This window comes from Chlorocebus sabaeus, chromosome 18 (genome assembly GCF_047675955.1).
Source record: "Chlorocebus sabaeus isolate Y175 chromosome 18, mChlSab1.0.hap1, whole genome shotgun sequence".
Taxonomy (NCBI): Eukaryota; Metazoa; Chordata; class Mammalia; order Primates; family Cercopithecidae; genus Chlorocebus; species Chlorocebus sabaeus.
In genome coordinates this window covers 49126335-49147125 of record NC_132921.1, presented here as the reverse complement: position 1 = coordinate 49147125, position 20791 = coordinate 49126335, and the positions used below count along the sequence as shown (strand labels likewise).

At 36.6% G+C, this 20791-nt stretch overlaps 1 protein-coding gene across 13 annotated transcripts in view; it reads right to left on the bottom strand.

Annotated features, from left to right (window-relative positions):
* Positions 1 to 13308: 13308 nt before the first annotated feature.
* NOL4 (nucleolar protein 4) overlaps positions 13309 to 20791 on the bottom strand; it is a 392019-nt gene continuing 384536 nt past the window's right edge. For all 13 annotated transcript variants that reach the window (XM_007974313.3, XM_037982402.2, XM_037982413.2 and 10 more), the window contains one exon: positions 13309 to 15246. In XM_007974313.3, the coding sequence (XP_007972504.1) occupies positions 15053 to 15246 (194 nt within the window). In that variant the 3' untranslated portion in view covers positions 13309 to 15052. The remainder of the gene's footprint in view (positions 15247 to 20791) is intronic.

Below are 20791 nucleotides of genomic sequence, written 5' to 3'. Positions count from 1 at the left end.
GAGAGAGAGAAAGAAGAAGCAGGTGTCTGGAATCAGTTACAGCAGAAGAATTGACATGTAGCTCTGAGCCTTCTGTCAACAGAGTCAGATGCAGAAACAAATTTGGGTTGCAGCTGACATCTCTCAAAGGCTATGTGCCAGGTCTGGTTCCAAGGGACTTTTTACATATGAACTTCTTTTACCTTCACAATTGCCCTATGAGGCAGGTACTATTGACACCCACATTTTACAGATGAGGAAACTAAGACAAAGGAAGTTAACATAACTAGCTCAAGGTAACATGGTACGAGAGAGCCGGAATCTGAATTCAGGCAATGTGACTCTATAGTCTATGCTATTAACCATAAAGGTTCTTCTTGCTATCTAATAAGAGTCCACCAATAGATAAAAGCTTTTCCTTGCCCTGATTCTAAGATAACCTTACTTGGTAGAACCTTGGACTGGGTAATGTAATGGAAACATGGAAATCAAAAATATGATGCTGGTTTTCCAAAAGAAATGATACATTCTCTACATGCAACTTCTTTTGTTACTCCTTTAAAGTTAGAAAGATAGCATTACCCTACAGTTTGGAGGCATAGACACTTTGTTTTGTGATGTTGGAACTTAGCACAGGGTCAGAATTTAAAGGTACTGGAAGATATCTCGGTTACCTGTCTTTTAGATGGTCTTGCTCATATTATATATTTTCAGCGAGATTTTGGTAGCGCCTCCTTCAAATCAGTGTATAGTTGGCTTATTTAGCTAATGCTTTAAAAGATGTCGTGCATATTGTTGATTAAATAAAAAATTATATACTGGTAGAGGTCAGTATGCTGGTTTATAGGATGGTGTCCTTATCTAGGTAAGCACCGGGTAACGGGATACGGATAGCTTGCTTTATCTTGACATACACGTGAGGTTTGGTAGGATGAGCTGTGAAACTGGAAGGGACAATGAGGCCAGAAGAAAACATTAAGGTCAGGTGTAACTAATCAGTCTTCTCTACAAAAGAAACTTTGTATCTTATACAATAAGCATTTTTAAAATCAGGGACTTTATATATTTTATTATTATATTTATCATATTAGACATGACATTTACTCTATGAGTTAAACGTTAAAGATATTGCACTAAATATGAGTTAATACAAGTAAATATGAATATATGCTACCTCTAATTTTCAGAAGTTTAATTTTTAGAAGCTTAATTTAGATAGCCTTTCCAATTATATTCTTCAACAGAGTGCCAGATGATAAGAACTGAGGTGGAGAGTTAATTATTAAACAAATCACACTTTAAAATTACTTCTACATAAACAAAAGATTAATTTTGTTTTCAAAACGTGTCCTATATATAGGTTTGCTTTTCTCTTTATTTTACTGGTAGCCATCTTATACTCCACTTGCTTTACTATTTATTTACTTTGGAAGTAGAAAGGAATGTGGGGCAGGGAAGAGCAGTTGCAACATGTAATTTACTCCAGCAAAAAGAAACATTTTGTTTCTTGATAAAAAAGCTTCAGTGCTCATGCTAGTCCCTGTTTGTCATTACTCTCTCTTCCAGTAGGGGGCAGGATGTAGCAATCTGTGAACTCACACTTCTAAGGGGTTAAATGAGGAGCAGTATCATGTTCATTTCGAGTTGCTGTTTAAGTGATTAAAAAGCTGTTGTTGTTGTTGTTTTTTTTTTCGTGGTGTATATGATCCTGGTTTATTCCACTGAATCCCCTAAAGAGATATTGTGATAATTTTCAAAATGCTGCATTGCAACAAATCAACACCTAACCCCAGTTCTCCTTTAGAGTGCTTCCAAGGATTTCAAAAAAGAATTTTCCATCGTTGGCAAATAAGCAAGACAAATTTTGCTATGCATTACAGTCTCTATTCAGATGTTGTATTTTAAGACAAGAAGACAATATAAACGTTTATTATTAACTAAGGAGCCACAGAGCAAATGCTTGCTGAACAGTGACACTTGTGCCTGGCACACTCCCAGCTCTTGGGCTACAGATGCAAATTGAAGAAAAACTCTGCCTGCAAGGATCCTGCATTCTACTGAGAGGAGAAAAACAATCCACAGAAATGGCCAAATAAATAAAATAATTTCAAGCACTTATAATTACTGGAATAAAAATGAAATAGGGTACACGATGATGGGGTAGCCAGATTATCAGGAAAGAATCTTTAGGGACTGAGAGTCAGTTCCCCAAATTGCATATGGGCTGCTTTCCCATAGCACATTTCTTTAGAGTCATGTTTTTATCTAAGAACAATTTTTCCCATTAAAAGTGTAACATGGTGATTATATCCCTAGCACAGCTCATAAAAGACTCGCAGTCAGAAAACATAAAATACTGTTTGAATTCTGGATGTCTGCTTTATTTTTTTATTTTTTTTTTTGAGACAGAGTCTCGCTTTGTCACCCAGGTTGGAGTGCAGTGGCACCATCTTGGCTCACTGCAAGCTCCGCCTCCTGGGTTCACGCCATTCTCCTATCTCAGCCTCTGAGTAGCTGGGACTACAGGCACGCACCACCACGCCCGGCTAATTTTTTTTTTTTTTTTTTTTGTATTTTTAGTAGAGACGGGGTGTCACCGTGTTAGCCAGAATGGTCTCGATCTCCTGACCTCGTGATCCGCCTGCCTCGGCCTCCCAAAGTGCTGGGATTACAGGCGTGAGCCACCGCGCCCGGCTCTGTATGTCTGCTTTAAACAGATCCCTTGACCTGTCTAACACTCCTCCCCTGCAATATCATGATCACAACAACTGGGAAGGTTATTGAGAACAGTAAAGATAATGTACAAGGGAGCCAAGTAAAGCACCTGGCATACAGTAGTGGTAGAGAGCTATAATCTATAATATAATTCTCTAGACAAACATTTTCTGGAAAGGACTAGATAATAAATATTTTTGGTTTTGTGGGCCATATTGTCTTTCTTGTATCTACTCTGTTATTGCGTGAAAACAACTATAACCAGCATGTAATGAATGAGCATGGTTGTGTTCCAATAAAACTTTATTTAAAATAATGGGAGGCAGACTAGATTTGGTCCACTGGCCTTAATTTGATGACCCTTGTTCAGAATATATGTATAGTTATGATTAGATTGATAAAAGTATAAGTAATTAGAGTATGTTATAATGGAATTCAGCTCCCAAATGTAGCAATAACTGTGTGATAAAAAGCATTTACTGATCTTTTTCAGTGTGCCAAAAATATGTCTCTACTCAGCCCAAGAGGTAGGAACACTCCCAACCACCCAGCGTTTTCTGTTATAAACCAGAAGAGATTTACTGCCTGGGCCATCCTTTCCTCACAGGGTTGCTGCTAAGGGATAGGGTGGGGTCTCTGGGGAGACAGCTGGGTAATTTATTTGTGAGAAAAGTAGGAGTCATGGATCTAAGAGCTTCTCCGCAAAATAGCTTTCTAGAAACATGTCTCAATTCTGGGCTCTCAGGCCATCACTTCATTTTTCCTCTAACATGTCCACTTATTGACCCATCTCTTCGCTTTCTCTGGTCCAGGTTAGAACTTCTAAGGCAATCAAGTTGCCTCAGCATCACCTGGGAGAGCTTAGCTTACTAAGATGAGAGATTGCTGTGCCCTAACTACACTATCATGCCCATCCCCCATCCCCACCTACCTCCTCTCTGATTTCAGATACAGCTGTGATGGCCCTCAGGCGTCTAAACTTTAACACATACCACCCTAGGTCCTCCAGCTGATACTGATAACTACTACTCCAGGATAAAGAATTCTTTGGCATCAGGGGATGTAGATTAGCATAAAATGAGGAAGTGAGGGCTGCTTTGGGAGGCGGAGGTTGCACTGAGCTGAGAAGGCACCACTGTGTTCCAGCCTGGCTGACAGAGCAAGATTCTGTCTCAAAAAAAAAAAGTGAGGGATCCTTCTCCTGAAGGAGAAGCAAGAATCACCTGCCTTCACCAGGTAATTCTGCCACCATAGACACGTCTCATTGCCTGAACTATTTAGCTGGGCACCCAGAGAAGCACACGGGGGACGTGACAGTGATAAGAGAGGATGAGGAGAAAGAGAACTAGAAGCCCACAGAAAAAGCCTGTGGCCTGCTGGGCTGTCTTACCTTAATTTGTCCTTGAGACTTGACCCAGCCCACAGTGTCTGGCACAGTGCTAGGAGCTATCTATTCGTTGTGGCTGAAGAGTGGGGGTGTTTTATGCTAGTGAAGAGAGAAAGCTTAACTATTTTCACAACTAAGATATGCTTATACCACACACTTACAGCTGACATTTTGTGAGAAATACTGCTTTAGGATAAAGAATTGTTTAGGATCCGAGAAAGATAGAATGGCATTAAAATGGCATAATTTTAGAATTAGAGAATAAACGAGATTTGGCATGTGTATTTATGTTCATGTTGAATTTGTTTTATTTTCTAATCATAAGTTGAAGCTGTATATAAATGTTAGGATTTTTCACTGATAAACAATAAATTGTTAGAGGAAGGATAGCCTGGAAGCTAAGTTCATCTGTAATATGAAAACAATGCTACCTCCCTCATAAACATGATAAAGGTATAGGAAGTTCTACCTGCTAAAACAGAGTAGATACATAGCAGTGCACAAGGAATGCTAGCTATTGTAAACCAGTAAGTGTCTGAGACAGGTGTCAATCAATTTAGAGGTTTCTTTTGCCAAGATTGAGGATACACCTGGGAAAAAGAGAGGCAAGTTACAGTAGGATCTATGGCCTGTGCTCCAAAGAGGGTTTTGAGGACTTCAATATTTAAAGGGGAAAAAGCAGGCAGGAGGAGAAAGAGAAACAGTCAATTATTCATCTATCACTAGCTCAGTAAATCTGCATTTTACGTATGATAAACTAAACATAGAGTAGAGGAAAAAGTCAAATATGCATCTGTCTCGGAGTGGGCTGAGGGATGATTTCTAGTCTTGTCTTTTCCCCACACCTGTGAAAATAAGGTGTGCATTTACACTGCCAGGATGAGGGAGGCTACCTGGGGCGATATGTGGCCTTCTGTCTTGCGGCTATCTGTGTAGGAACAAAAGGAGGACAGAGAGTTTTACATGGCTCTGTTTTGAAGCTTAACTTTTCCCTTTTGCTTGGTGAGTTTAGGGTCCCAAGATAGTGGTGTGTGTGTGTGTATGTGTGTACATGTATATATATATATAATTATTTATTTATTTATTTTGAGACAGAGTCTTGCTCTGTCATCAGGCTGGAGGGCAGTGGTGCGATCTTGGCTCACTGCAACCTCTGCCTCCCGGGTCCAGGCAATTCTCCTGCCTCAACCTCCAGAGTAGCTGGGATTACAGGCATGTGCCACCACGCACAGCTAATTGTTTTTATTTTTAGTACAGACGGGGTTTCACCATGTTGGCCAGGATGGTCTCAATCTCTTGACCTCATGATCCGCCAGCCTTCATCTCCCAAAATGCTGGAAGTACAGGCATGAGCCACCGCTCCTGGCCCTGAGATTTTATTTACCTTTCATGCTATTAGGGACCAGGGCATCAGACTCTTACCTCGGCACTCCTCTCTGGCAATGCAGAAAATGTAGTAAATCCTGCATTATCTCTACTTTTTCAGTTAAAACAGTGAAAAGAGGTAAGTTTTTATTGTCTTTGGTGGGAGCTCCTTATAGAAATATGGAATGCACTGGATGTGTGTTTGAAGAGGAACCAAATCATGGCCTCTATATATGGATGGCAAGAGCTAAAATCACATCTCCACCACTTACTAGTGTGCCACAATGGACAAGTGGTTAAGCTGTAGGTGCCTCAGTTATCTCGTGGACAAAAATAATGAGGAAAAAAAAAAACCCACATGGGATTTAAATGTGAAAGAAAATTTTAGTATTATAGTTTATATTTTTTTCAAATGTTCCTTTCTCCCATTGCTAAATGACCGTGTCCAAAATAGTGAGCAGATTGAAAATTAGATTTGGTGCAAATTTTAAAATAAACCTATGGCTTTGTTGTTTTTGGTGTACCTGGAGTCCCAATAGGGACCTCGTGTAAGCAACTTTTGGAGCATTTATGAATGTCTTCTGCTGCCTAGGAGTGCAAAGTAGGGCTCAAATGCATGTTCCTATCAAATACTGGAATAAGCTCATAAGTCTTTCGCTTTCATTTGGTTATACTGGCCAGTGGAGATAATTGTTCTTATTTTCTAAAATTAAACAATGTATCTGAGAGCTTCAAGTGGAAATGCAAAAAAGAAATAGCACTCTGGGAATCTATTTATTCAGTATGTACAGCAAAACCTTCTACTTTTATATTTACTGCTTTTATATTTGAGAAAGAGCTTACTCTCATTTTACACATGGACAAACAGATCTAGTTCAGTGGCTGTTGGCATAGGGCCTGGTGCCAAAATACTCACTGGTGACTTACAGATCCTTCATAAACATAGATTTCTTTTCTATCTAATCTCCCAACTCTGACTCCAGAGAAGCATGGGGTTCTACAAGTTAGAAGCATTTAATATATCCCGGTTGGATGACTTTCTTAATGAATTTTTATTATGAAAAAGACAAAAAAAAAATCACAAACACAAAAACAAAACAAAAAACCTACAGGTGAAGGGGGAGAGAAAACCAAAAATACCTAGGTTTAAAAATCTCCAACATTGCAAGTGTCAAAAAATGAGTATCAGAAATTAGTAGAAAAACATAGATAGCGTATGTTTGTGACATATAAAAGAAATAACTCTTAGAAATGCAATGTGAAACAGTAAGGCCCAGATGGAGAAAAAACAGTACCTCCCTGTCTTCACAACACGTCTCCCTAAGTAGAAAATTAATCAGGACTTGCCATTTTGTGTGTTCTCCGGCAAGAAAAGAAGGGCTAAAGAGTAAAGGCAGGAGGATGGTGGTACCCAGGGCAAATTTTATACAAAATAAATAGATCTCAGCTGGGACACCTCCCTTCCTGTCTCATCCTCTCTTTTCTCCTCTACTGTGACCCACCTCCCCACCACTCATCAACAACACAGGGGCCAGAATTCATGAGTTCAGCTTGTCTTATTGTATCTTCCTTCTGACAAGGAGGACAACAGGCAAAGCTACAGAGGGGAAGGGTTAAAGGATTAGGAGAAATATATATTTGGGTCTTATTGCCTCTATCAAAAGCAAAGCTTCTAAGGGTCTACCCAGAGACGGGGAATTTGGGAATCTGAAGGCTAATTCCCCTTCCCCAAATACAGATCCCACATAGTCCTGCCCAAGTGGAGTGAGTTCTGGACTAACAGCGAAATGGCAGAAGAATATCAGAGACTATAGCCCCAGACTCAGTGCTGGAAACACCTTCCATGCCTCTGCTCTCTGTGCATAGAACTCACATACCCAGCACTTCAGCTGCTAACCTGAAAAGGAAAGGTGTACATTTCAGACAGGGGGAAAAAGATGTCGAGTTTAATCGTACCGCATTAGGACAAATAAAATAGTAAATTAAAAAAAGCATGCCCCTTAAATATAAACAAAAGTTAAAGAAACAACATAACACATTATAGGAAGAAAGGAAGGCAGACAGGGGAGAAGAGTTCACAAAAATTTAAAAAAAAAGAAACTATACTTAAAGTATCTTCCAATAATACATTTTTTTCTTCAATAAATGCTGTGCTTGCTAAAATAAGCCACAAGAGCAGGGAAACACGTTTTCACCTCATTTGACAACCCTATATTATAATGATGTCACCTTATGGCAAATCTTTAATTAGAGGCATTCTTTCTCAAATGGTTCCTAAAAACAGAGCAGTCTATTGTTGCACACATTTTCTATCCGCTACAGCAATGCAGGGTGGGTGCCTTATACACTATGCCAGCCCAAGACAATGTGGGGCCCCTCGGAAGACTGGAAGAAAAAAACTATCAGAGTTTCCTTAGTGGTGTAGGAGAAGGACTAGTTTGGCAATGAAGCTGCAACCTCATGATATGGTATTCACGTTGGCTTTTAGTTTAGTTTAGTTTGGTTTTACTAGTGAAATGACAGTTCCTCACGGGTAGTGTTTTCTTTGGAAGATGGGACAAGGTGAAACATTGCATCACTCATCACTCACAGTGTACACATCCCATGCAGACAGTAGAGCAGTGCTGGCCCTTAGATCAGCAGGAATTCTACGGCGTGCCTCTGCCACTCCTAAAGCAATTATCCTCCTTTTGTTCATTAGTATTCAGCCTAGCTGCAGACACTGCCAACACCAAAGGTCAAATTCAAATTTCTATATATTATCTTAGAATTCAATAGGAAGTTGTACTCCTGACTGGTGCCTCCAATGTCATATTGCTACAGGATTTCTCACAGAAATTTTCCCCCGCCAGACTTAATTGGTGTATCCTTTCCAAAACCACTTACAGGCTAAGAACCTTTTCTCTCTCTCTCTCTATATATATATATACTTATGAGCAGACTTAGATTGGTTCGCTTTTCTTGAGCCCTCGGGTGGTCGCAGTAATACGTGGCATTTTCTGACTTTTTCTGGTTCCCACCATATAATGCTTATAGCAAAAAGACCCTTCCTTCCTTCCATGTGAGTATGCTGCTCATGCAATCATTTTTGTTTTTTGTTTTCCCTTTTGGGATTTTCACTTTGGGTGATGGAAGGAAGGTTCTATGATGCAGTGTTACTTCATCCTACTCCAGAAGTTTCTGCTCAGATCCATCATGCAATATTCTACAAAGGGACCAACCCACATTTGCCACTCCACTATTTAAAATATGTCTGTTCCTCTTCATCCTCTACAGGACATATCTGGCCCCTTTATTCTTCTCCAGGAATCTCTTGTCTTCAAACTCTACCCTCCAGCAACACTAAACTTGAGTGACTGTGCACTTGTTATCCCTTGCCTCCTCTGTACCTCGCATTTTGTTGCTCCTGCAGTTGAAACATTCCTCGTTTGACACGTTTCTCTCTTCTCCTATTCTCTCAAAGGATGCTCAACATTTGGCCAGGTATTCTCTAATGATCCAGTCTTTATAATGAGCTACACCCTCCCTTCACCCTTCTGCCCCCAAGACCGGGTCTGTGCCCTCCCCTGACCTCTCTGGCACAGTTCTATCATTGCGTGTTGTATTCTTACACTTCATCCTTTTGTATTATACCAACTGTACTTCTGTCCCTCTTTTCCATTAGATATTGACTCTTTGAAGCACGAATTGTAATTTTTCTGTATCAGAGCACAATGCTCAGCACCTAGTAGGGAAAGAATACACAATGATTAAATGAATGAAAATTAAAATGAGCTAAGAGGTTTGCTTACTGTATGGGTTTGGCTCAGAGCAGATCTCTGAGTCCTTCCACCAGCAAAGGAAATAAGAATGAATAATCTATTGTGGAATTTCTGGCCACTGTATTATCACCTTGATGGAGTGCCTTAAATAAGTAGAAGACATTTCTCATGGGCAGCCCTATCTAATCCACTCCCCAATAAACAGAGAATATTAGAAGTTAAAACTTTCAAGGGAAAAAACTGGTACCATTCCACACTTTTAGTAACAGCATTTGGTCTGTGTGGTCTATGCTTTACTGTATTTTTTTCTCTCATAGTATTAAAGGCAGTCCTGAAAATTATCTTTAATTTTCTCTTATTTCAGCCAATAGCCTTGAATGGGGAAAAAAACATAGTAAATGAGATGAAATACAATTTTTAATGTGGAAATAAAAAGGGTTTTAGCAAAGAAATCAAGGGAGAGATTTAATTTTTAAACTCAGTTGATCATCCTAAATTCAGTAGATATGTTGTTGCCAAACACTCTCTTTTAAAAGAAATGTCATCTAATTACATCTAACATTAAATATATCTTTTAATTGTTCAGAGTAAATAAAATGCCACTGGTAATTACCTCAAGTTTTATGAATGTGGTTGGATTGCTTTCTGAATTTAATTAAGCTTTGGATTCTCATGTACTCTTCTCTCCTAATGAGTTGGAGCCTTCTCAAACATATTTCAGGAAATCTCTTGGGCAGAAACACCTTCTAAGAACCAATGTGGAGGAAAGGGTCCAGAGGTATTTCTGCTTTATTTCCCTTGAAAGACTTAGTTGCACTTTTATCATATTTGTTTATTACATTTAATTTGAATGAGAGACATTCAAGAAAAATACCATTAAAATAATTACCAAAGATCACACCCTTTATACAAAAGAAGAATTATAGGTGCAGCAGCTAACAATTATTTGTAAATGTTTGTGCTGCTGACTTAAGATATTTTCTACAAGTGAATGGAAAAATGCAACTGGGTACAGAGTGGTTTTTAAAAGAAAAAACGAGAAATTAATTACAGAAGTAAGCAGAATAATAGCTCCCCAGAGACAGTCACATCCTGATTATAGAACCTGTGAATATGTTGTGTTACATGTCAGATTATGGAATTAAGTTTGCAGATGGATTAAGGTTGCTAATTAACAAACCTTAGTAAAAGGAGAGTATGCTGTATTATTCAGGTGAGCCCAGTATACTTACAAGGATCCTTAAATGTTTTTGAAGAGGAAGAAAAGGGCAGAGTTATAGAGAGATTTGAACACATTATGTTCCTGGCTTTGAAGATGAGGGAAGAGGCCCCAGTCAAGGAATATAAACAGCTTCCAGAAATTGGAGGAGGTAAAGAAATGGATTCTCCCCTAGAGCCTTCACAGAGGAGCAGAGGCCTGCCAACACATTGATTTTAGACCAGTGAAACACCTAACCTACGGTTGGTTATGTAATACATTTGTTGTTTGGGGTTTTGAAGCAACAGTAGAAAACTATACAAGTACGCTCCCATAATGTCACACTACACAATCACTAAAGTAATTTAAGAAGAATGCCTGATTTGGAAAATATGTATGGTATATAATTAGGTTATGATAAAAGACCACATATGGCAAAAAACAAACAGAAAAAAATATGTATATACATTTTAGATAAAATCAGAAAGACACACTACAAAATGTTTCTCGTAGTTCTCTATAGATGCTGACATTTAAGTCTTCCTTTATTTTTATTTCTTACCTTTTTCTTGTACTTCCCAAGTTTCTTTTGTAATCAGAAAAAATTAAATGTTGAACATGACTGATGTTAAAACGAGATACGTTACTTTATTAATAGCATTTTACGTCCTTACAGATTTTTTTTTTTTTAAGAAAGAAGACCGCTATAACTAATATAGTAAGTTTCTGTAGATTAGGTTGTGTTCAATTTACTTTACTGAATATCGGCATCCCAAACACACTTCAAAAGATATGATAATGTCTACCTACTTTATTTTTTAATTTTTTTCTATGAACTACATCTTAAAACATGGGCCACATGAAATTAGAAAATATTTTTGCCATAGAAAGTTTAATCTTTGAATGATATTTGCGTTCATGTTGTCAGGGTTAATGACAATAGCAGGATAGCACCTGTATAGTGTCTGGGGCAAAAATCTCAAGTGAATGAATTTTTCTATACGGGTTCAACTGGATAATCCCTTTTACTTTTCCTTACAGAATTCAATACTGGCCCCCCTTGATAAAAAGTCACTGCCTTTCTCTTTCATGCTTTGTGTACTTGATTTTCATTAGTGGTGGGTTTTATGGTAGCTTTTAATATTTGTAAAGAACATATCATAAAGGAAATTACATCTTCTGTAGCAGAATAAAATTGTGTTTAGTCAAATAATTGGATAAGTCACGTGCATTTTTAAATAAATAACTATTATTTATCTGTACATACAAAACTTCTGAAATTCAGTGTAAAAGCTTGGTTCTAAGCGCAGAATTTAATTATTTAGTACCCGTGAAGGAGCAGATGACAGTGACCAACAGGGTGGGCTCTGACGTCAGGTATGCCTGGGTTCAAAGGACGGCTTCAGCTTTCACTGTCTTTGTGCTTTTGATTACTCATTTCCTCTTTTGGAGACGACTTTGTAGAATGGAGAGTGACTACGCTCATCTCAGGTTATTATGAGAAGTAGAGGAAGCAAAATGCATTTCCTTGGTAAATAGTCCTTAAATGGTGGCTGATACTATATCTTAAAGCCCTTTTCCCTGAGTATGGTTATTTGTACTACACAATTTAAGATTCAGTGACTTTGTGCTTGCATGTCTATGGTTATTTCAAGGCACTTTTTAAAAGTATGATAAAATAATACATATGTGGCAAGAAACTGGTGTTGTATGATAAGCTAACTGGCAGAAGTGACAGATGCTTCCGTTTTATCTCTGTGTTAATGATAGTTTCCTATTTTTTAATCACCTATTTTGAATGAGAGTATGAACCTTCACTCAGTTTCTCCAAAATGCTTTATAAAGAAATGTGATCTCTTTATTCTGCTGTGACAGAGGGTAAAAAAAGGACCAGGCTGTTTTTCAGGTACAAGTAAAGAAAAAAATGGACTTCATTTTGACCTTTGTAGTCTCTCAGGAATGATGAGAGTCCCAATATGCTCATTCTTTTGAACAAATGTGCGGAACACAGATTTTGGGTATTTTGACCTTGGTGAGTGAATGTGGGAGTCATAATTGAAGATGAAAATGAAATAGAAACAAGAGCACCTTGTTGGAATTTAGCTTCTTTACTCCCTTTGCTTCTTAACCATCAATAATTTTTGACGTATATGCTGAATTCAAGCCTGAGTGTTAATTTGCAAAATAGAAACCCTGTCCAAGTCTTTAAATACTATTATAGCAAAAGGAAAAGTATAAAACATGCACTTAAAACAAGCACGTGTTTCATCCAAGATGTTAAATCAGGAAGAACTAAAAAACAGGTTACTCCTGAAAAAAAAAGTAATAAAGTATACAAAAATATTCTCTAATCATATTTGAATAATCAGATGAAGCAGTCTTGGCTTCCTAATTTCCTTACCGATTCTTGGAATAAATTATTTACTAGAATGAATGTTGAGACCCTGGGGGATCTTAGGATATTCCTTTTTTTTTTTTTTTTTTTTTTTTTGAGACGGAGTCTCGCTCTGTCGCCCAGGCTGGAGTGCTGTGGCGCAATCTCGGCTCACTGCAAGCTCCGCCTCCCGGGTTCGCGCCATTCTCCTGCCTCAGCCTCCCGAGTAGCTGGGACTACAGGTGCCCGCCACTGCGCCCGGTTAATTTTTTTCTATTTTTTAGTAGAGACGGTGTTTCACCATGGTCTCGATCTCCTGACCTTGTGATCCGCCCGCCTCGGCCTCCCAAAGTGCTGGGATTATAGGCGTGAGCCACCGCGCCCGGCCAGGATATTCTTGAGAAATAAATTTGAAGTGCCAATTTTGTGCTAAATGTAGGTAGAAAATAGCCTTTTAGATTTTAAAAGTAAATGGCTAAAAATTAAGCATTATATCCCTCAGAAAGTTTATAAGGTTTGACAATCATTGTTTTAACACAGAAATCTGTTTATTAAACCAAACAAAACAGAGAAAATTATACCAGCCCTCAATTTTTGAATTTTCATTTAAATAAGCAAACTCTAAATCCACATCTTAAAAGATGTTTGTGCAGCTATGTATTCCCAAAATACTCATATTTCAATAAGATTTTCACATTATATTCACCAACAGTATCACAAAAGTTTTTTTTGTTTGTTTTGTTTTGTTTTTTGTATACGTAACTGTAAGGAACAGTAATTCTAGAAACACTAGAAGAAAAAAGCATAGCAATGTCCACAGTTACAAGAAAAAGTGCACATTACTCGGTCACAATCACAGTCATTACTTGAAAAACTATATGTAACAAGTAGATAAGAAATACCACTGATGCTTCAAACTCATGGTCAAAAACTGAATGACATAAATTTTACATGAAATAAGGCAAATTCAGGAATGCACAAAGAATTTGTAATCCAACCAAAGCTAAACAACAGAAAAAAGTTGTACGAGAAGCATGAACGAAAGTACTTCTCCCTAAATATTTTAAAAATAGGCTTGCCTCAGTGCACAAAGAAAACACCACTCATGTGTATCCCACACTATAAAATAAGAAACAAGGATAAAATATGGGGAATAGGAGGGCACAGTTCATTGTAAGTTGCAGCTGCATCCGCTGAGAGTTCTTTACATTATTTTTAGCTAGAACTGAAAATTATACAAATCATATCAGGAGATGTAATGATCTTTTTGGAAACTATTTCTGAGGGAAATGAAAAGAAAACTACACACAAGAGTGCAAATTTTCAGATTGTCACTTGCAACCTCTTAACATTCAGTCATCTACATCCAGTTGCTGCTAGAGGGATGCCTGGAGACAGCAGCGGCAATCAGGAATGAGCAGCTCTAAGAAACCAAGGTGTGATTTTTTTTTCAATGATATGTCTTGTCTTAACATTAAAAAAATTCTGGGATGAAAACTGCTATGATAAAGTTGCAGTGTTGAGTGGGGTTTTTGAGATCAGCATGGGTGCAGAAATGCAGGCTTTTCTTGGAAGTAGTTCCTGATGTGATGATTGAAAGAACGTAGGCAAGGGTTTTTCCAGCATCAAGTGTTATTTTTGTAGAAAGAATTTGGAAAGAGGAGAAGGCAAGGGATGTGGAAAAGGTACTTACAGTAGTTTCTCAAAACAGTTTTCTTTTAGGACCTATGAAAAAGTTACCAAAGTAAAAATGACAAGTTTGAATGAAAAACAAGTTTTCTTTTTATAAAAATTACATATTTTTTTTTAAAATACAAGATCCTTTTCATTGTTGTTATATCCTGTAGCAACAAGAAATTTGGCTTTTTTTTTTTTTTTTTTTTGCCAGGTACTTCAGCTTTCAGTCCAATGAGTCAGTAGCAAATTCCACTAATATTTCAGCTGAATCTTGAACTACTGTTTTATACCACAAGCTTCTTCTGTTTTATCCTTGAATTAAGAACAGATAGCCTTTTATGCCCCTGATATTTATGCTGACACACTAAAACAAAAAGCAATAGGCTGGACATATTAAAGTATCTCAAGTACTTCAGAGGCCAGAGTTCCTTTGAAGCACCTTAACACATCACTTATGGATCAAGGACAATGTGGCATAATGGAAGTATTTCTCTTAAAAGACTGCAGTAAGACCAGAAGTATCTCTGTTGGGAAATCAAAATGTCATTAGTGGAAACTGCAAATTTAGACCTCAGTGAATATGGTGGTCGTCTGTCTCAGTTCTGTTGTAAAATGAGATTTTCCAGTTCATCTGCAGATCGCAATAAAAATGCAGCTGACTCTCGATATCCTGCAACAAGCTGTCTCACGGCATTGATTTCAGTTGGACTCAGCTGGGGTCTGGAGTTTGAGCTGCTGGAGGATCCTGAGCTAGTCGCCAATTGCCTCTTCATGCTGAGATCAGTGGGTCCTAGAAAGAAAATCATCACAAAATTAGACATAAATATTATTTGTTCTAGCATCTTGGATGTGAGCATTCAATAAATTATAGTTGAAGAATTCATGAATTCTTCCACGAGAAGCTAGTGATCTCTTTAATCAAATACATCTACTCTCAGAAAGATTAATGAGCAATGTAATGGTAAATGAGTGGCTTCTCTTTGGACTTCTCTCAGATGCCCGAATCAGCCTCTGGAAATCACCTCTTGCTGCGGAGAGAGGTGAAAACTTTCTTGGAACATGTGTGTTTCGAAAAATTCAATTTTAAATCTGTCTTCCATATGTTGTAGAAGCTTCTCATAGTAGCATAAAATGATGGGAATTACAAACATTTTTCATTTGTTACATTCATTAACAGATAGCTTAGACCCCATCAATTTGCAATTAAAAAAAAACTGTGATGTTAATGACTTTAGAGTACAAACTAGTCAACTTAGAAAAAAGGAAACTAAGGACTAAATGCCTTCAGGAATATGTTTAGAGTTTAACAACATTTAAGTGGCACAATAAGGACTTGATTTAGGTATATTATTATTATTATTATTCCTTTCAGGCAGATGTTGGTATTAACATCTGGCTGATTAGTATTAAAAGTGTTGACATATTACATTGGAATTTGTTTTAGAAGTGCAATAAGTAGTGATTACTGCAAACAATACCACAGAGAACCTAGATATTTGGAATACTGACTTAAGTGTTTTTAATGCCGTCTCTGTATTTATTTGCACAAAACACATTCATGTGCCGAAACTTTCTTTTCCTACATATTTAAGCCATCTGGTGGGTATGCTTTTTGACAACATTTTGTAAATTTTTACTTAAAAATTATTTATAAAGGTATTTAAAATCTTTCATTCAGTCATTTGTGTTGGGAAGATACTTCTTTCAATTATTAAGTGTTCACTTTTATAGTTCTTAGCTGACATTAAGTATTTACTGTAATTATTAAAATTGCAGTATTAAATTTAAATCCTTGAATAAAACAGTACCAAGCACATAACTAAACATGTGCTCCAAAACTGTAATGATTCTATAACTTGAAAATGTTTTAACAGATTTTTCCAAACCATGTGTAAATTTTCAGATAATGGTATTCATTTTGTGAACTAAAACAAGAGATGTTATTTTATCCTTTTGGTTCTCCTTGAAGCATGATGGAGATAGGTCAAGACCCAACCCCCTCCACTCTCCACCTCCACAAAGGAGATGAGATGTCCCATGAGAGGGAAATAGCTTCACATGGAATTTAATTAGAGCAGAGATGAGACTAGCACACAAGAACTCTGACATCTGAGAGAAATGTATTTCCACTTCTGTAGTGGCCTTTCAAAGTTTTGATTTTTCTAGCAGGACTTAGCTTCCATTTGTTCTGCTATTTACAAAATCATGAGACTGACATGACAAGCTGGAAGAGAGATGTGCGATGTCACATTTGCAAACAGAAGTTACTGAACCTGTATTGAGGCAAATCATTAACATCATTGAGTTTATTTGGAAAGTTCTGAGTGGATTAAAAAGGCATTATAACAGAAGTAGTGGTCTCCAGATGAACCCACTTTAAGTTTTGTTTTTCTTTGTATTTAAGAGGCCCAGTACCAGGATAGATCTTTATAACAGATATTCAAAGGGTTTTCCTCTCAGCTGTGTAGTTATCTAGTATCTGGTTAGCTGACTATCATTATTTCATTACAAGGTGTAACATTTTGATGGTTTTTGCTGTCAATCCAAGTTGATTGACAACCTTAACTAGAAATGAGAAACAGTTGAAGCAAGGGCGCCAATTCTTTCTGAAGTAAGGGAGATTGATTTTATTCTACTCGGCAGTTTGTGAATTACACTCTACCGCTGGCTCAATGTTCTAAGCTTCCAAACCAAGACCCAGCTTTCACTTTCCTTCAGACCTTTGTTAGCACAGGCATAGTCTAGAGAAAGCTCTGCCATTTAGAGGCTATTCACACCTCCAAGTTATTATTATTATTCTTTGTCTGGAAGACAGTTGACATCATTATCCTGGCTTCTTTCAGATCTGCAGGATCAGGATAGAGTGCATAAACCAAAACTATAAGGAGTCCTTTAGCTGAGTGTTTGTTATTCATGTCTTCACTACTATGGGGTTGGGTGAGGAATCAAGCTAAAATAAAAATATTTGCAAATAAACAAGATATTTCACTAGTGACCAAATAGCCCTCACTGATTTGTCACTGCCATTCATTTCTTCCTCATTGAGTGAATCCCATACTTGACTGGTTTGGCTTAATCAACCCCAACAATATGATCTGATTAGAATGCATATCAATTACAAGTAAAAATTCAAATTTTATGAAGATGCTAAATTTAGTGAAGTCTAGGAAAGTATTCTTGGAGACCTGCTAAAATCTCATAAAAGGCTACTGAGAAGCATGGGTCTGGAAAAGCTGGACCAGTTAACAAGAAAATGACCAAGGATAATGACACAAGAGATACTTCAAGAGAAATGATTTTGATATCCAAGGTTAAAGGCAAACACCAAGGCAACTTGCTAGGTCCACATTTATATAAGTGTGCACATTTTTACCAAAGTGATGCAAACCTGCTTTATGATCATTCTAAAAAGATAAATAAGAGATAAAAGGTATTTCATGCTAACATACAATACTGTTTGAAAAATTAAGCTCCACATATCAAAACCAATTCTTTATTCATTTTTTTGAGGTTTGAGGGATATTTAAGTTACAAATAAATTTCAGTTAAATGAAAATGTGTATTTTCATTTTACTTCATTTTCTTTTTCATTTTCCTTTTCAAATTATGAGCTGAACATTTCTCCCCTATTTATGGTGCATTTTTGGTTGTTTTAAATAGACTTGTTTTTGCGATCATATTTTAGTGTCATCCTTAGGTAGTAGGGCCCCTTAGGACAAAGTTTTGTTTTTAGCAGTGTAAATTCTCTTTACATGCTATGGCATACATTTATATTTATCAAAAATTAGACTGAAGGTAAGAATGCAAGGCTCATAAATGCAGGCACCCTTTGTGTCTCATTTACCATATCATTCTATGGAGCTGTGTTGGTGCCTGGCACAAAGGAAGCCTCAATAATAATCAGTGACTAATCAATGTTTGTATAATCAATAAATGAGAAGTGCCAGATTTTTCTATAGCCAGTACTTAAGAAATAGGAAATAAGTGATGTTATTAATAACACTAGTTGTGGTTAAAACAAAACTAGTTAGACATAAAACACAATGGTTTAATGTGACTTACTCAAGTAAAGTAACCTCTAATATATGGAAATAATTTATTACCATAAAAGTCATCTAAAATTATAAAAGTGTAATTGCTTGATTACAGTGATTTCCACATGAATCATTGCTGATAGAGAAAAATAAGCTATTGTCCATTTTCTAAATAATCATGTTTGTTTTACCACTAAATATTACCATGGGTCCTGAGTTGAATATAAAATCATTCCTAGCTTCATACAACCTTCTTCTACATTCATTTCTTCAGCTAGGACCTCCAATCCCAAGTAATAGACTATGAAATGTCTGGATAACTGGCAATTAATTTAATAATTTTAAATAAGTGAAGAACATTTTAAATTCATTCTTTACTACAGGGGGTGGTGAAATTTTAAAACAAAGAACAAGGTAGTAAATATTTTAGTCATCTCAGGCCAAAAGGCAGTATTGCAGATATTAATAATATGTAGGTATTTACACAAAAAGAGAGAAAAAAGATTTTTACAACATTCTCATGGACAAAATTCAGACTATAACAACAATTGAGCCTTTTTTTAAAGATAAGGTTTACTACTGAGGAGAGTAAAATTCTTTTTCTAGGAAGGGGCTTTTTTCTTAATTGAGCTTCACCATTAGTGTTCCCTTTCATCAAAATCAATTGCAAATGTTCATCTATTAATGAAGATTTGTAGTGATATTTTATGTGTTTCATCTCTGAAAATGTCTTTTTATGCAGATATGTATTTTCAAATACTTTCATCAGGTCACAACCATATTATTTTAATTGAGCATATTCATCACTTAAAAGTCACTATAGAATTCTATTAGATCTTTCTCCTGATAGTTACCTTTTATTAGGTCAATACATTGCAGATTAATTACTTCCAATTAAAGTTTAAACTGAAAGCTCCTCAACTGAACAGTGAAAAGGAATTTGAAATATGAGAATTTACTTTACGTTTGCATCAATGTACTAAAATATTGCTGAGTCTGTGGTATGTGCTCAGAAAATATATTCACTGCAAATGTGCATGGGAATGGAGATTTTACTTCTTGTTTTAACTTCTGATAGGACAAGAAGTTTATAAGCAATTTGCTATTACTGTGATTCAAACAGTATTAGCCATCATCAAAATGACTTTACCACAGCATAAGCTTTGCATATAAGTACTGTTTTATCTTGTAATTTCAGATTGAATTCAACAAGAAACATTGCCAATTCTGCAGCAAAAACTGATTTCCAAAACCATTGAGTGTTTACTGATACTGTTTGAGGGCAGTTCTTATTCAGAAAAAATTTAACATTAGCCCTGATCTGAAAAAAAGTTTGTAATAAAATTTTACCAGGAAGCCATCAAACTGCTGTGTGGTAGGACAACTCAGTATATTCAGATTCTATTCTGACAAAATTTCACAGTAATGAACAGGGTTAACTGATGAGAACAAACGAAGTTTAAAGATAATACTACTGTTTTAACCATGAATGAAATACTGAAGTGTTTTCCACAATGCAACTGTTAATGGCTCTTTCAAGGAATAACCGTATGCTTTATGTTTTAACAAACTTTGTAAGTATGTCCAAGTAACCCTCTTTGTGCTTCACACCTCTTAGAAAGTTCCACTTCGGATTGTATTGAATTACTTTTTTGGAAACTTTGAAAATATTCTCACCCATAGGTGTTCCACACTTACTATTCATAGAGGCTAATTGTTTGTCACTTCAAGCTTATCATTGACTCCTCCAGTAAGCAACAACAGGGTAATAGTACCATCTCAAATCAAGAGGCAAGGAAAACTACTTGAAACTACAGTTAACTTGTTTGTTAACTGACTATTTATATTACCAATATTTCAATTTCCTCAAACTTTCAAGCACTGTTCTTGCCATAATGCTAATAGTCTTGAGAAGGCTTATTTTTCCGGACACAATTCTTTAGCTGTTGCAGTACAATGTGATTTAATAAACGTGCTATCAGTAAATGAAGTGATTTTCCCTGGTTGGCTAACAAATTTGCCACTTGAAAACTTTGTTTGTAGGCCATTTCATTTCTTATTTTTGTGATCAGATGTTTAATCAAGGTATTCATGATGATATTGTAGTACTTTTGCCAAAGAGAAAAAACATCAACTATGAAACCTCAGGATCTTAGCTAAGTTAGCTAATATAGATAAAGTATCCATCCAGCACAATGCCTGGTTATAGTAGATATTCCATAAGTGGTAATTTCCTTCTCCAGATGACTGAATATCAGTGGGCTAAAGATATCTAAAATATCACACTAAATATACATTGTT